General features: G+C 41.9%; 1 protein-coding gene across 4 annotated transcripts; it reads left to right on the top strand.

Moving 5' to 3' along the window:
- The first annotated feature begins 4,994 nt into the window (after positions 1–4,994).
- Positions 4,995–14,217, top strand: TGIF1 (TGFB induced factor homeobox 1). Of its 4 annotated transcripts, none has more exons than XM_036229878.1 (5): positions 4,995–5,840; positions 6,358–6,683; positions 8,546–8,650; positions 12,159–12,385; positions 13,172–14,217. In XM_036229878.1, the coding sequence occupies exons 2-5, from the start codon at positions 6,668–6,670 to the stop codon at positions 13,745–13,747; spliced, it is 924 nt and encodes a 307-aa protein (XP_036085771.1). In that variant the 5' UTR covers positions 4,995–5,840; positions 6,358–6,667; the 3' UTR covers positions 13,748–14,217. The 4 variants fall into 4 exon arrangements, with proteins under 4 accessions (XP_036085771.1, XP_036085770.1, XP_036085772.1 ...); XM_036229877.1 differs by having other exon boundaries at positions 4,995–6,248; XM_036229879.1 differs by lacking the exon at positions 8,546–8,650 and having other exon boundaries at positions 5,555–6,248.
- The last annotated feature ends 2,333 nt before the right edge of the window (positions 14,218–16,550 follow it).

The following is a 16,550-nucleotide window of genomic DNA, read 5'->3' as shown; positions in this document are numbered from 1 at the left end:
AATTCCCTTTAACTCAAACCAGAACAAAACCAAATGTGGAATAATTGGGGATTGGTACATAAATTATATCTGTAGTTACAATGGACTATTATTTAGTTATTAAATGATGAGGATAGTAAGAAACCAAAGAAGTTCTTTAGAGAGAAAAAAAATAATATAGGTAGGAAACTCATCTAAATAAAGAGCATGAAATAAGAAATAAGTGAAGGTAAAATAAAATGATGATGCTTGGGCACATGCCTTCTCCAATTCTACCTCACATCTGTCTGTCTGTCTGTCTCTGTCTCTCCATCTTTTATTTAAGGCTTGTACGAAAAAGTATAAGGTAAAAAAAAAAAAGCCTCCTTATCATGCATCCAATTCCCTTCCACCTTTTCTTCTTCCAAAGGTAACAATATTTCCTTGAGTATCATTCTAAAAAACAGGCGTAAAAATTTTTACACAAAAGGGATAATGCTATAGTATCCTGTACCTCACTTTAAAAAAAAACATCAACATATTATTAATCTTCTCACATCAGCTCCATCTGATTTACTTTTAGTGTTGCTTTCGTGTTTTTTTTTTAAATGTTTTTGTTTCTTTGGATTTTTTTTCCTTTTTTTTTTTTTGATGAGCTGCTTATCTATATACTTCATCTAATTTATTAAAAACAAGATTCTTCTTTCCCATAGTTTGTATGAGCTCTTCATAATTAGCTAAATAGGTCTAATGCCTGACATGCACTGTAAGTATGCTTTTCCAGTTTCTTTGCTTTTGAAAATTTTATGAAATTTTTCCTCAAACATAAGTTCTTTTAAAAAATAAAATGCTTATAAACCTTTATCATTTCTCGATTTTGTGTCCTGATTCAAAAGGCCTTTCCCACTCTAAGATCATATGCATATCTTCCTCCAGAAGTTGTCTCAACTCCACACTATGGACACTTTAGACAGGGTAATTTTTGTTGTGGAGGTCTGTTCTGTATGTGGTAGAATATTTAGCAGCATCCCTGGCTTCTATCCACTAGATGACAGTATCATTCCCTCTTTTTCAGTTGTGATAACCAAAAGTGTCTCCAAACAATGTCAAATGTACCTGGGAGACAAAATTGCCACACACACTCTGCCTGTTCTATAACATATATAGGTGCATTTAAAATTACCTTAGCATTTCAATCTTTGACTCAATAGATTTTATTTTTGTTAAAGGAGTAAGATAGAGATCCTGCTTTATTTTTGTCTCAATTCAATTTAAATTTGATCTGAAAAGCCACATTTGTCAAAATCTAAGTCTCTATATGTATTTTAATGTCTCATTGTTGTTTCCTCTTTATTCTCAGTGCAAAACTTTTACATTTTAATATCAAGTTCAAAATACACTTGTCCTCCCCCACCCCCAACTCTTCTCTTTTAGAATTTCCCTGCTTATCGTGAGATCTTTAATTTTGGTTAACTGTGAGAATTAAAAAAAAAAAAAAATCCTATTGGCATTTCCTAATGAAAATGGCTTTGAATTTAAAGATTGATTTGGGGAAAATAAACAACTTTCTGCTTTCACTATGAAATTTTACTAGAATGTTATATCTTTTATTTTACAAAAGTCTTCCTTCATGTCCCTCAGTGGAATTTTTAAGTTTTCTTTATAAAACTTGCACGTGTTTCTTGTTAATTTTATTCCTGGATATTTCATTGTTTTACTAATATTATAAATTGATCCTCTATAGCTTTGGGAAGATAAATGAAAATATGTGAATAGATTAACTGCTTTCATGGAAGAAAGTAGAGTAAGTTAAAAACTGATATGGTATTCTGAAGGTGGGAGTTAAAGGAAAATATACAAGTTAATAGTCAAATGAGCAAAATAGTTAAATATTGTGGTGTTACGGAAGAAATAAAGGGTTAAGCTAGATCTGTGGTTCTCAGACAGAAGTGGTCCTCCCCTCACCCAGCTCAATTCCAATCCCTGCCCTAGCCCATTTCCATCCCCTCAAAGGACACCTGGCAATATCAGGAGACTGTTTTTGTTTGTCACAACTTGGGGAGAGGGTGTTACTGGCAAATATTGGTTAGTGGTCAGGGATGCTGCGAAACATTCTACAATGCACAGGATAGCCCCCACAACAAATTGTACAGCCCCAAATGTTAATAGGGATCTGGCTGAGAACCCCTGAGCTAGATGGTGGCAGTAGGGGTATCTAAATTTAGGTCAGGATATCACAAAGACTCCTCTGAGAAGGTGACATTTAGGACATATTTTGACTGTTGAAAAATAGCCACATGTGAAACAAGTGGTATAGGACCATTCCGGGTCAAGGGGACTTGAAAACAACAAATAACCATAAAAAATCCTTACATTTGAGTGTAGTATATTTTTTATGTGCTTATGGAGAATGAAGGTCTTTCATATTTCACTTTGTATACTTATTTCTTGCTTGACTTTTTGAGAAAAGACTTTTTTTTTTTTGCAATTAAAAAGAGAAGAAAAAAAAGCACAAAAAGTAGGCAGATTAGAAGAGAGCCTTTGTAAAACTACAGGTATATTTCAAAGAAATGTGTACCAGAGGCTCTCAAGTTGTAATCTGTGATTAGTCTCTGCCCTACACTGCCTTTCACATCCACCAGACCTTCCACCAAAGATGACAGAGAACATTTGATTTAAAGCTGGGTAATTTATGATCAATACTTGTTTTTATACCTTTTAGCTTTGTTATATTCAGATGTATTATTTAAGTAACTATAAAGCACAATACAGATGTATGATGTGGCAGATAGAGGCTGTGCTTAACAAATTATCTTTTCACTCTGTGGTCCCCTTGCCTCTGGGCAAAGAAAAATGTGGACCGTGCTACAGAGGGGGACTAGGAAAGGAAGTGCAGGCTAGAAGAAAAGTGATTACAAACTAAAGTAGTGGCACAAGTTACATTATTCATGTAACTAAGAGGAGAAGATAATCCTGCTGAGGTAGATAAAAATCAAAAGATGGTTGGTTGTAGCCCTGCCTCCGGCCCTTGAAAATACAAGTCATCTTCTCCTTAAGCATCCCCAATCCCCAGACCTGAGATGTGAAAAGATGATTATAGAAACTTTATGCAGTGTTTGGAGCCTAGCAGTCTGCATATCTTTAAAAAATATCTGTCTTCCAGAGACTAGAAGCAAAAGGAATCCAATGACTGAGTGAGTCATCATTTCTTTACCTAGTACAGTGCTGGGATGGATGGAATTCATGCTTAATGATTGTTGAGCAGATGAATGAAATACCTTCCCCCATCACTTGATGGACCTAGCATCAAAATAACAACTGCATGTTGATATACTTCTCTGGTTCATTTGCCTTTCTAAGTTTCTTTTTGATTTCGCCTTTGAAAAGTTTGCAGGCTGAGAAAGTAAAAAACAACCATTTCTTTTCTTGTCCTTAAAGCAGCTTCAGAAGATAATGCACCTAATGGAACTATGTATGCCTGGAGGGAATAAATAATGGTTAAAAATATTTATCGGCAGCCTTCTTAAGCAACAAGCATCATCACACTTTTTGCTGTTTTCCAATTAACATTCATACGAATTCAGCAAATAATATGTAGCAAATGGGAATCAATCTCTCTCTCTACACACACACACACATATGTATGTATACACACACGTATGTTATTTATTCATTCACTCACTCACTCACTCACTCACTCAGAGTACTGCAAAGAATCTAGTCATTGATCGGTTTTATAGTGCGGCCCTACCTGGGACATCAAGAAACTGACAGAGACAGAACAGAAACTTGTTTTTCCATTTTGGGAAAAGCAAATAAACAAAAAATATTCTAAGCAATTGCTGGTTTTTCGAGCTCACTCTTTTGAGTTGTTTTCTTTGCCTGTCTTCAGGCACTTTCTTCCCAGAATGTATCATCGATCCAAAAACCCAAACAAGTTTGGGGTGGAGATGAGTGACATCTACTAGGGAGGCCATCACACAGAATGGTGCCCGTGTTCCTCTTTGGAGCATCTGGCCAGCTTTACTAACTGCTTCATATGATTCGCTCGAGTAAAAGATGAACATTGGCCGGATCAAGCCGGACCTCCAGGAAGTGTTTGAAACTCGACTTTTTCCTCCTCGCAATTTGAAAGAGGCTTTTAATGCTCTGCGCCCCTCCTCCTGCCCCTCTAAAGTTTGTTTTCCAGCTAAAAACTCGTTTCAAACTCTTGGTTTCCTTCGCGGTTGCCTGAGAATCGCAGTAACTAGCCAAGTTCACTTAGACGAAGAAAAAGATATTTTTGTGTACAGAATGAGAGCCACCGCGTGGTTACACGCGGAAGAAGGAAACATTTTTGTTTCAAGCTGCTGAAAGCGGCCAAGGGGAGGGTTTAGCTGACTCGAAGGCGTGTTTTGTTGAGAGGCTTCGAAAGCGGCGGAGGCAGACGGAGCGGCTTTCGAAATTAGCAAACAAAGCGTCTCCCCAGTAACGGCGCAGTTCCAGACGAGGTTCCTGCCACTCCGACCGCCGCGGAGTCGCAGCGTCAGTCGTCCCCGGGCTCCTCCTCCCTGCGTCTCTCCTCCCTCCTCTCCAGTTCCCCAGCGGATATGAGCCACCAATCCCAGCAACAAACAACCCTTCAAATGCGAGTACGGAGCTGTCCTCTAACGGGCGGCCCCCACCTTTTCTCCGCCCCACATCTGTCTCGCACTCCGGCGCCGCAGCCGATTCATCTCCAGCCAGGCCCGGGAAAGGAGCTGTGCTCCAGCAAGTCGCAGGGTGGCTTCCAGGCTGGTGGTTTTTCTCAGGACCACGTTTCCCTGCTTTGTCGTTTTAGATGTGTTCTCTTAGGTGCCGAATAGTCGCAGACCGCAGAAGAAAAAATTCATAAGGTTGCTGCCTTCTTAGAATGACGCCTTTTCCCTTGTTTATTCATTTTAAGTTCTGTAATTGGAAAAACCACCCAAGTTCTGTAAACTGGATTTAACTCACCCTCTGGGCGGGGGTGCCTTAGGGGGCGGGGTGAGAGGGAGGCTGGCTTTAATTTTCAGCGTAAGCCTAAAACAGAAGTTCCAAAGTCTTAAGTCATAATTTGGCTGCCTTAGTCCTTCTCGGGTTTAACTTTATTTCCACGGAGCTGACTCCCGTCGGGCTCTCCATCGAGGTCACAAAACAAAAACAGCACAGATCCGAAACTGGAGGCAGTCTTGGGCGCTGACGTCTCTACTAGGATTATTTACATTTTTTTTTTTAAGTTATGGAGAAAGTGGTATGTGACAGTTCGTTTCCTTCAAAGCAACAGGACACACACGAAAACCAGACCTAGAGGAGAGGGCGGGGAGGCGGCTTGCGTTTCTTAATTAGCCAAATAGCACCTGGTCTTTTAAAGGGTAATATTAGCAAGGAACTCTTTGGAGTTTTCCTCTCAACCAAAATAAACCAACAGGAACGTGTTTACTCAATGGCTAATTTGTTTGAAATACCCGAGGAGAAAGGGGTCCTCTAGCAGTTTAAGTCTTAAAACTGGACTGTTTACCGGAACAGATGAGCGGCCCTGGTGTGGTAACCCTCTTTCAATAAAGAGGGCGGCTGTCGGAGTCTGAGGGTGGGAGGGTCAGGTCGAGTGGCAGCGAGGCAGGCGCGAGCCCGTCCCCAGCCGCAGACTTTTAAAGAGCATGTGAGCATGACAAGTGTCCGTCGCAACGTGTTAGATTTCGAAACTGCCTTGCAATCCAGTCCGGAACTCGCAGCTTTAGCAGGGGGGAACAGTCATTCGCCTTCGGTGTCTGTGTCTCATCCTCCCCCCTCCCGCGCACTGTCGCTGTTGGAGGAAGAGCCCTGGGAGAAGGGTGCGACGCGCCGCGCCCGTGTGTCAATGGCAGCTGCGCATTCTGGAAGAAGTTGGTTCTTGTCCCGAATACTTTTCCTACGATGCTCCGCCCCTTGAATCAGAAGCGGCTGTCTTCTCCGGCGGCTGGAGCTGGGACCGTGGAGTGTGGGGCGGCTGTCAAAAACGAAAGGGGGACGTTTTCTTCCTTGGGATAGAGGAGGGGAAGGAGGGAGCGGCCTTTTTACCATCCGTTGCAATTTCCTAACCAAAAGCACCCTCGCCAGTCCCGGGAAGAACACTCCGGGCGCTCGGCTGTTGTCGCCCCGGCCGAGTGAGGGATGTGGGAGGCCGGCGTGCAGCAAGGAGGAGGGCTCAGGTTTCTGGGCTCAGTTGCCCCTCGAGGGTCTGGTAACAGTGGCCAGGGGGCGCGCCGTGAAGCGGCGCGGCCGCGGCCCTCGGTGCAGTCCTCGGCTTGAAGGTGCGGGGGAGGGGCAGAGGAGCGGCGGGGCGGGCGGGGGACGGGGCGGGCGGCTGGGGGCGGAGGCAGGACCTCCCGTACCTTCCCTCCTCTCCTCTCACTCTGACAGCGCCGAGGTGCGCCGAGCAGAAGCAGGGAACAAAGGAGCGGCGTGGGGAGGGGAGCGACTTGGGCGAGGAAGAGCCCCCGGTCCGCTGCCAGAAGATCCCGGCAGGAGGAAGCCCAAGTGTCACTTGAATTCCACTCAAGAAGTGGACGCCTGGGGTCCGACCGCCTCGTTTAGCAGTAACGGCTGGAACGTGTCCCACAAGTTACCGGAGAGTCGGCCCGTAAGGAGAAAAATCGCTCGCCTCCTGCGCCCCTGTTCTTGGTCCCCCCAAGATCCCAGCATTGCCTCGCGCTGGAAGGGGAGCTCCAGAATGAAAAGCAAGAAAGGTAAGGCTCCGCGGCTGTCGCCCAGTGGGCACGAGTCCCGGGGAAACGTGCTCGCCAGGCCGCGCAGAGCTGGGGCGAGAGTGACTTGGTGAACTTCCCAGCCCGGGGGCTCTTGGGCTGAAACCGCAGCCGTTCCCTTTGTTGAGGCTGCGTCTGAAATGGCAGTTACCGTTTCTTTCTAGACACAACACGAGGGGCTGCTGTGGGGAGACGGGCCTCTCCATGCTGCTGGCACGTTGTCAAGAAATACGCTCACCGCCTTGTTTGTGCGCTTCCAAGTTTCATTGTCTCAGCCGACACCCCACGCTCCGCCGAGCCGCCGCGTGGCTTCTCGTGCTTTCTCGCGCGCGTGGGGTGTGGGTCCGAGTCAGAAGGACCCGCGCCTCGCTTTTTCTCCGTCGGGACCCCAGGCGCGCCTTTGTCTGAAAGTCGGGCTCCGGGGCCCCCACTCCCTCCCGGGAGGGGGGCTCGGTCACTTTCTTTACTGGGTATGAGGTGTTTTCACAATCGAAGGAATGTGACTCTGCCCCCTCCCCCGCAACAATCGCCCTCGGGTGTTGGAAACTTTGTAAAACTAGACTTTAAAAAAATTCCCGTCCTCTAAAAGTTTTCCCACGAAGAATTTAGGGCGAGATGAAAAGTTAGGACAGAAGGGCAAGTACCTTAAAGTGGCGTGCGGTCAGAATGGGTCCAAGTATGACAAGTAGGCTCAGTTGTAAGTGTAAAGGGTGAGCCTGTCATTGTTTCCACGAAGCGTTCTGGAAGCCTTGCAACTAAAACTTGCCGTCAGTCTGGTTCAAAAACAAAGTACACAGGGGGAAAAACACACCGCCACGAAAGGTCAAAGAATAACTCCCTTTTGAAGTGAACTTTTGAGTCTCTGACGGGGAGGTATCCCGAATGTTCCGTCGTGGGCCGCGGCCGTAGTTGGCTTTTCTGTTGTGATTTATGTGAAGTGGTTCAAAACAGAAGTTAATCACTCAGGGAAGCCAGTGCGGGGCAGCGGGGAGAGGCTGCTGCGCACGCGCAGGAGTCCCTCCGAGTTTTTTGTAGCTCCGCATTCTTTCAGACTCGTCCAGCGAATAAAGTTAGAGTGTGGCAGTCTCAAATCCAAGACGATGTCCCTGGCCCCGTTTTCACCTTGGGGTGCTATTCGTTTGAGTTTTGGCTGGTGACTTTGAAACACGCCTCACCTCATGCTTTCCCAGCAAGAGTAAAATGTGAAAACCCGGGCTTTCGTAGTAGTTGGTAGTAGCACTCCGCGTGGGACCCCCTCCCCAAGGGACAGTGAAGAGGCGAGGGCTTAGAGAGTTGGACGTGTAACTGGGCTCGGGGACAAGACGCGCGGGGAGCGCCCAGGATGGGCCCTGGAAGGCCGTGTCTGCTTGTGAAGGGCTGTTAGGTCTCTATCTGCACTAGAAGGCAGGCGCTCTCCCTCTGGAACTGACTGGGACGTGTTGGGTTTGTTTTTGAAGAGAGATTCTTGTGAGCCAAAGCAAAGCTGGGCTTCCGCCAGGGGCGGGCTCCCCCATTGTTCGGGCTCTGGTGGGGGAGGCGTTGATGATTATACTCCCCGCCCCCCCCACCTCCTCAGGCACTCCCGGGCCCTTACAGCCCGCCGCCCCCACTTGGGTGCCTTCCCCAGGCTCCCCACCACACACACTCGCAGGTTCCCCTCGGGCGCTCCTCGCCTCCCCGCCCCTCCGCCCCCTGGTAATTTCAGGTCTTTGACTCTCGCCCCAGCTGTCCCTCCGCCCCGAGCACTCGGGTAGCCATCCCTCCCTGGCGTTTCTCTCTTCGGATGTCTCCCTGACCACCCCCCCACTCCGCCCCCCATCCTCCGTTGCCGTCTCCCATTATAGGAACGAGGCTGAGACCTGGCGGCCGCTGGCTGGAAATGCTCGGGACCAGTAGCCCCGGCGCACCAACTCCTGTTAGTGAGCGCCGACTCATGGAAACAATAAAAGGTGACGTGGTGGAGGGGAAACTTTGCGAGTGGTGCAGAGCTGGTGCGGGGGAGCAGAGATGGCAGTGGTTGCCTGGCTTTCCCTTTTTAGGTTTTCCTGGCAAATTCTTGGAGGAGTGGACAGACCCCTCAGAATGTAGAGATTCACGGCATCGTATCTAGTTTCTTGTAATCTGAAACTCTTCAAGTCCTGTTTGTGCTGACTCGTACCGTTGGAGGAGCCGATTTCAGTTGAGGCTGAGGAACTCGCAAGAACAAAGCTCGCTGGTCTTCCTCAGTCCCGGGCTCCTCCCTCTCTTCGCCGCCTCCTGCGTCATGCCTCCCCCAACCCCCGGACTACGTTGGTGTGGGGGCCGGTTCCGAGTCGCTCAGCAAGGACTCTGGAAGAAATCTGTCCCGCCTTGCCTGTAGGATTGGACGGTTGTGTCATTTGTAAAAAGTCCCTGAACATCTTTTCAGTTTTTCTTGAAAACAAAAGCATCTTAAACTCAATCGCAGAGCCTGGGATTTGGCAAGACTGGTTTGTGATAATAGAAAGCTGAGGATGCCAAAAAGATCACCCCAAATGGCTTTAAACCAAACAGAAAGAAGGCCCGTTGAAGACAATCCCTTAAATCTTTTTGCTCTTTCTGACCATGGGAAATTCTTGCTTTAGAATTATTCTGCGGCTGCATCCTTGAGATTAGAACGATTCCCGTCACTTCTGAAATGTTCTGATTAGGAAATTTGTTAGGTTAGGTTTGCTTTTTCCTGACTGTATACTTAAACCTTTTTTTCGTTTATTATTTCTAGATCCTTTTCCACCCTCTGATATTTTTTGTTTATAGAAGTCCAACTTTACAACCACTATCTCTCTCTCTCGTCTTCCCGCGTCCCCAGTTCCTATTCAGAAAAGAAAAGATCGCTCTTTTAGAGCTGTGGGATCCATCTTGTGGCTTTCTAAACAACATTTCCTTGTATGTGGATGGAGTAAAAGAGGCCTGTGATCCCCCCTCCCCCTTTCCCTCAACCACATTTTTTAAAGTGTAAGCAGAGAGCAGGACGTTTGGAAACAAGTCGTAACCGGGAAACTGTTCAAAAGCTCTGTTACAATAGGAAATGAGTAACGTGGAAAAGTCTCTTTGTTTTTCCAAGTTGAGCCACAATCCAGAGGGAGAGTTTTAATGAAAACAGTCCTGATAGCAGCAAACATGGTTTGCTGCAGTGAAATAATCAGCTGGTGTAGCCAAGGAACTGAAATCTTACTTCCTGTTACTTCGGCTATTGTGCACATATTGGAAATATTTGTTAAGAGGTCCAGAGGCCTGGCATTCATTTGTTTAAATGAACTGAAAACGGAGGAAAGTCGCACTGCAATGCAGTATGGTGTTGCTTAACTGAAACCTGCTTTTGTGTGTCACTAACCTATTCTGAAAGATCAAGCTTCTTGTCAAACTAAGCAAGCAGATCAAAGTGCAAGCTTCAGGATCTTTTTTGTTTGTTTCAAACTGTTATTTTCAACTTACAGTTGAATTCACTGTTGGATGAGCAAATTTTCACACTTTTTTTTAGATTGAAAAAGGGAGGGAGGATAACAGCTTTGAGAAGAATGTTTAGTTTTTCAGACTTAGAGTTCTAAAAAAGGTTGCTTTAGTCATGCAATTATTTCAAATTTAAATTTCTTTATCAAAGCAAATGTAAAATAAGAATTCACTTATAATTAAGTTTTCTTTATGAATAGCTCTTCACTCAAATTTCAACATGAATTTTAAACTTCTCATCTTAACAGTGAAAGCAGTTTTAATTTTAACTGTACTTCCTTTTTTGTTGTTTGCTTTTTAGCAGTTTAAGAAAAGCTTCTGGGAAGGGAACCATCAGATACATCAGGGATTAAAATTTAAGTTTCTTGTAAAGTTTATTGATGGCTGTTAATTAAGCCTTAAGCTAAAGTGAATTTGCAAGATCTTTCTACTCTTTTACTAGAACTTGTTTTACTTTGTTTTCTAAAGGTTCTGCCTTTTCTTTGGACACTCCCTCCAATTCCTTCTGCCCCCTGCAGTCTAAAACTAAAAATGTGTCACCAAGTAAAGTCAGACTCTGCTAAGCGGGGAAATATCAACAAATCTTTGAATGAGTAGCTTTATGAGTTTCATTGTGTTAAAAAGCCTTAAAGGGATGGTTTTAAAAAAAATCCTCAAAAGTACATTGAATGGTTTATGCTATATTCTGTTTTTATTTCCTGTTAAGGCAAACCATTCAGTTAAGGTTGTGTCAACAAAATTAAGAATGCATATCTTTAAAGTTCGTGTTATTTTAATTAATTTCCTTTATAGTGAAATACTGGTATTTCTGAGCATGCTGTATAGTTTATAATTTGCTTATATTTTTAAGATTTTAGGTTGTCTTCAAAAAAGAATGTATTTCCTTAGTCACCAAGAGTTGCCTATTGTAGTTTTGAAAGGATAGAGGATTAATAGTATGTATTAGTTAAATATTTGAAAGTTAAAAATTATGTTTAAATTTCTAAAAGGGCCAGGTCTGAATTTTTGTCGAACCCAGTCTATGTATGATTTAAATATTCTCAATGGCTTGTGAATTCTTAAAATTTCTGGTAAGATTAAAGTATTTGCAGACAAAAATAAGGTTTCCTTTGGGAGTTGCATAGACTGTTTTTTCTTTCTTTCTTTCTTTTCTTTCTTTCTTTCTTTCTTTCTTTTTGTCATGTAATTTAAGACTAAACTCTGCTTAATATGTAGTATTCTAGGGTCAGATTAATCTTGCAATTAAAATTTATAGAAATATAAAATTTTACTTGGTATTAGGCATCTTTGACCTCTTACTAATAGAAAAATATTTTGTTTAATGACACTGAAAACTTAAGTAGTTTTTTAGTAAAACGTGATTACCATTGGCCATTAAAAGTAGGTATCTAGTTTTGAATAAATGTAAGTAGCCATGAAAAAGAAATGACCATGGAATTGGCAGAAAAATTTTTTGGCATTTTATCTTTAGAATACTATGTTAAGTGGATAAGTTTCTCTCCTTATGTCAGTGGAAGAAGGAGGAAGAATAACAGTTTAAAATGTACATTTGGATACTCATTTCTCCTAGATAGCAAGGACCTTGAGGCGAAGGTTGTTAGACACATTCCATCTGCTCTAGCACCTTTTCTGATTCACATGTGGCAAACCCTATTTACTTTGGTGGGTGCAGTTTTGTCTCTGCTGGATTAGATAAAAGACTTTCCTGAGCATCGTTGCAAAGGAATGTGAGAAGTTAAATTCTATGGGAAAGTGGGTATGAAAGGGCATCTGACAGTTGGTTGAGAATCTAGAATCTGCTGCTAGTCAAAATACGATTGAAAATTTATATGTGCTCTGGTATTTCAGGACAGAAAACACTCACTGGTCTTTCACCTGGCTCTCAGTAGTTGAGAAAACATGTTTACACCAAATTGTCAAAAGAGATGAGCTTTGCAGTGGTGTTCTGCTGATAAAAGTGGTTGACAGCTGGCCTTTGTCCTTTTCTAGGTGTCGTTGCGGCATCGGGCAGTGAGACTGAGGATGATGACAGCATGGACATCCCTCTGGACCTTTCCTCTTCTGCTGGCTCAAGCAAGAGAAGGCGAAGGGGCAACCTGCCCAAAGAATCTGTTCAGATTCTCCGTGATTGGCTGTATGAGCACCGATATAATGCCTATCCCTCAGAGCAAGAAAAAGCATTACTGTCCCAACAAACACACCTATCTACACTACAGGTAAGGAAAAGAACATTGGGTGTATGAGCAAGTCATTTTTCCAAATTTCCAGAGTCATTTTATAGCATTTCTTTATGTCAGATCATTAAGTGCCTCCCCACTCAAAAAAATAAAGGTATGAATACTTTTCTCTTGTAAACTTTCTAGTGCTGAAAACTAATAACTGGCTATTTAGAGAAACAGAAATGCGTTAACAGTCATCTGTCAAATAACATTTCCTTTAATGCCTAAAAGAGCCTCGCTTTATGCAACAAACATAAAAAGGAGGTTAAATCTTACTCTACTGCCCAGGAACTGGTTTGATATTTAAACAAAGACAGACTTCAGTGAGGTAATTCATGTTATGTCTGTTGACACAGTCATTTGAACTGGGAAAAAATCAGTAACTGGGAGGAGTGGCCCTTTTCATTACAGAGAGGTTCTCCTGTAGTTGATTAACTTAAATGCTGGGGCAGTAGATAATCGGTTAATATGGGAGAGAGTCAAAAGGTAAACCTCTCCCTCCCTAAATTATTTTTGAAAATTTATACCTTTTTCTTACTCTTGAAAAAGTTTAAGGATATGAGACAGTAAAAGTTAGGATTTGTATTAGAAGGGGAGAAAGGTTTGCAACAGGGAGCAGCAGCTCTTTTTCTTGGTTGAGCTTAAATACCTTGAAGTAACTTTGTGTAAATTCTGATAAGCCTTTTCATGCCTTATTTAATGCAAAGAGAGATCAGTTAGGCGTTTGTAGAAGGTTCTCAGACCCTGTTTGCTGAGTGTTAAAACATATCCATGTAATTTCAGGTCTGTAACTGGTTCATCAACGCCCGCCGCAGGCTCCTCCCTGACATGCTGAGAAAGGATGGCAAAGATCCAAATCAGTTCACAATTTCGCGCCGTGGGGCCAAGATTTCTGAAGCGAGCTCTGTGGAGTCAGCAATGGGCATCAAAAACTTTATGCCAGCTCTAGAGGAAAGCCCATTTCATTCCTGTACAGCTGGACCAAACCCAGCCCTAGGGAGGCCACTGTCCCCTAAGCTTTCGTCTCCAGGATCAATTTTGGCTCGTCCATCAGTGATCTGTCATACCACCGTGACTTCTTTGAAAGATGTGCCTTTCTCTCTCTGCCAGCCAGTTGGTGTAGGACAAAACACAGATATACAGCAGATAGCAGCCAGCAGCTTTACAGACACCTCCCTCATGTATCCGGAGGACATGTGTAAATCTGGACCAAATACAAATACACAGAGTGGTCTTTTCAACACTCCTCCCCCTACTCCACCGGACCTCAACCAGGATTTTAGTGGATTTCAGCTTCTAGTGGATGTTGCACTCAAACGGGCTGCAGAGATGGAGCTTCAGGCAAAACTTACAGCTTAACTCTTCAAGCAAAACAGTTCTTAACAGATGTGTTATGATTGCCGGGGTGATGGCAAGAGATGAATTGCATTATTTTATATATTTTTTTATTAATATTTGCACATGGGATTGCTAAAATGAAGCTTCCTGTTACTGAGATGTCTTCAATGGAATACAGTCATTCCAAGAACTATAAACTCAAAGCTACTGTAGAAACAAAGGTTTTTTTTTTTTTTTTTTTTACTGTTTCTTGGTAGATTATTCATAATAATGTGAGATGGTTCCCACGATCATGTGATTTTTTTTTCTCCCCTTTTTTTATTGGTGTTTTTTCAGACTGTGCAATACTTAGAGAACCTATAGCATCTTCTCATTCCCATGTGGAACAGGATGCCCACATACTGTCTAATAAATTTTCAGTTTTTTTCCAATAAGTATGAATCTGGTTGATTGCCTTTTTTTCATGATATAATAAAATATTTTCTATAAAAGTTATTGTAACATGGAGTATTTTGTTGAAGAAGATACTTCTTAAAAATGAGTAGGAATATAGCACCCCATGAGCAGGAAGTTGGGGGTAGGGTGGAGTGTGAGTTGGAGGGGGGGTGTCACTAGCTCTTTGAAGAATGGTGGACAATAAGCCAGTATGTATAAACAGGATGTGTGATATTTACTTGATAGGAGGCATAGCTGTTAAAGCTTACTTAAAGCTTTACTTAAAACTACATGACAAATTGAAATGAATCATTTCCTAAGTGTTTAGCTAATCAGTAAATCCCTTGGTGATCTGTCCTGCATATTTTAAGACATGGTCAGTGTTGAAAAGAGGTCTTAGAAGCACCTGATTATGGCTTAAGTTTACAGAAGTAAACAACAACCTAAGCAGTCTTAATATTTGCCCCTTTCATGTAACCCTTTAAAACAAACTTTAGTGATACAATTAAGGACTTTACTTTCAAATACAGCATTAATTTGTACACAAATCACCTTTTAAAACATTTTTTTAAAAGTTTAAAATGGAGTCCTGTCTTCTGTGGTGGTGTTAGTTTATCTAATGTCATGGTTTGTGAAAAAATGGTGCCATATACAAGTGTAGTTTGTTGGGACGGACAATTATCAAGCCAGGAAGGGAATTGGTGTTCCTTTCACTTACATGGTTGAGCAGATTTGTCACATGCCACAAAACCATTCTTTGTAGTCATGCTTAGTATGAGGTTTCTTTGTTATGACAGTCATGTTATTTCCAGCCCTGACCCAGCTATAAATTTCCGAAGTTTGAGGAAGCATCAGGATTCAGTATTTAAAGAATGTAGAAAAATGCTTCCAAACTTAAGTTCATCTGAATTTTGAAAGCCTATTTAGAAAGTTCCTACTGTAGAAAGTGCTAAACTCAAAAGACTGAGAAACTGACAAGGACAACCAGGAGGTATAAGAAAAATAAGTGGGGTGGGGGGAGAAGGTGTGATGCTGTAGTCTGTGAGGGGCACACCTTTGAAGGGAAGGGGCACATAAGCCTCAAGTGGGCTGGACCCACCTCAAGGTCACAGAAATAGATAAAACCAAAATTGAAAAAGTATATAGAAGGAACTAAAATAAAAATGAGATAAAGGTGATTGAGAATCATTACTTGCTCTAACAGCTAGATCAAAGGCTGAAAATCTTACAGTACAGATAAGAGAGATCAGCAACTCGTAAAAGATTTTCCTCGTTAAGATGTTTTATGAATCATACTAGAAAGCAGAGAGAAGGAACCATGTGAGTGATTAAAAGGAAATGTCAAGGGTCAAATGAAATCCAAAGGTTTAGGAAAAAAGAGTCACCCTAAATTGTCTTATTTTTTCCCTCTTATATAGATCCTGGTTGATAACTGGTATGCAATTAATGTAATTGGAAAGGTAAATGTAAAAATTTAAGCAAAATAGAAATGTTTTTTATGCTTAGTATTTGCATGGTTATCTTTTCATTTGCTTGTTTTTAACCTATTTGTATTTAAAGTTCATTCCTTTTAGAAAGCATATAGTTTAGTCTTTTTTTTATTTAGCCTAAACTAACTCTGCCTTTTACTTGGTGTTTAGTTGACTTTAATGTAATTATTGATACGTTTGGATTAATTTACCATTTGGGTTTTTTTCCTCTTTTTCTCTGCCTTTGGGTTATATGAATATGTTTAGTATTTTATTTTTATTTTTCTATTTGTTTATAAATTGCTAGTTTTTTTTTAAATTAATTTTTCAATTACAGTTGACATTTTATCTTTAATAGTTGCTCTGGGAAAACAATATACATCTCAGTCACAATCTATTTAGGGTTAATATTATACAACTTCATACAAAATATAGAACCTTACAAGAGTATTCTTTCGTGTTTCATATAGCTGTATGCATGATAATTCCAATAGGAGAATATTATAATTTTGTTTTAAATAGGTAAGTGTCTTACAAAAAATTAAAAGAATGTATGTAGAGTCTTTATATTTGCTAAATATTTACCATTTCTGAGGCTCTTCATTTCTTGTTAGTCCAAATGACATGTAATTTCTCTTTTGCCTTAAGAAATTTCTTGGGAATTGTATAGGCCTGCTCATGACAAATTGTCTGTTTGCTCCTTGGAAATGACTTTTATTTTATTTTCATCTTTGAAGGATAGTTTCACTGAAGATAGAATTCTAAGTTGATATCTTCTGTTTGTTTTTCATCATTTTAAAGGAATTTATTATCTTCTGGCTTCACTGTTTCTGATGAGACATCAGTTGTCATTTGTAATGTCTTTTTCTCAGACTCTTTGAATTTCAGCAGTTTAACTATGAATTGCCTGGGTTTGCTTT

This window comes from Rousettus aegyptiacus, unplaced genomic scaffold, assembly GCF_014176215.1.
Source record: "Rousettus aegyptiacus isolate mRouAeg1 unplaced genomic scaffold, mRouAeg1.p scaffold_m13_p_12, whole genome shotgun sequence".
Classification (NCBI taxonomy): Eukaryota; Metazoa; Chordata; class Mammalia; order Chiroptera; family Pteropodidae; genus Rousettus; species Rousettus aegyptiacus.
This window is presented reverse-complemented; position numbering and strand designations above follow the sequence as displayed.

Excerpts from the sequence above, each read along its gene's own strand:
- TGIF1 (XM_036229878.1), top strand. Across the intron at positions 8,651-12,158 it reads ACTCATGGAAACAATAAAAG|GTGTCGTTGCGGCATCGGGC; the intron begins GTGACGTGGTGG and ends GTCCTTTTCTAG. Across the intron at positions 12,386-13,171 it reads CACACCTATCTACACTACAG|GTCTGTAACTGGTTCATCAA; the intron begins GTAAGGAAAAGA and ends ATGTAATTTCAG.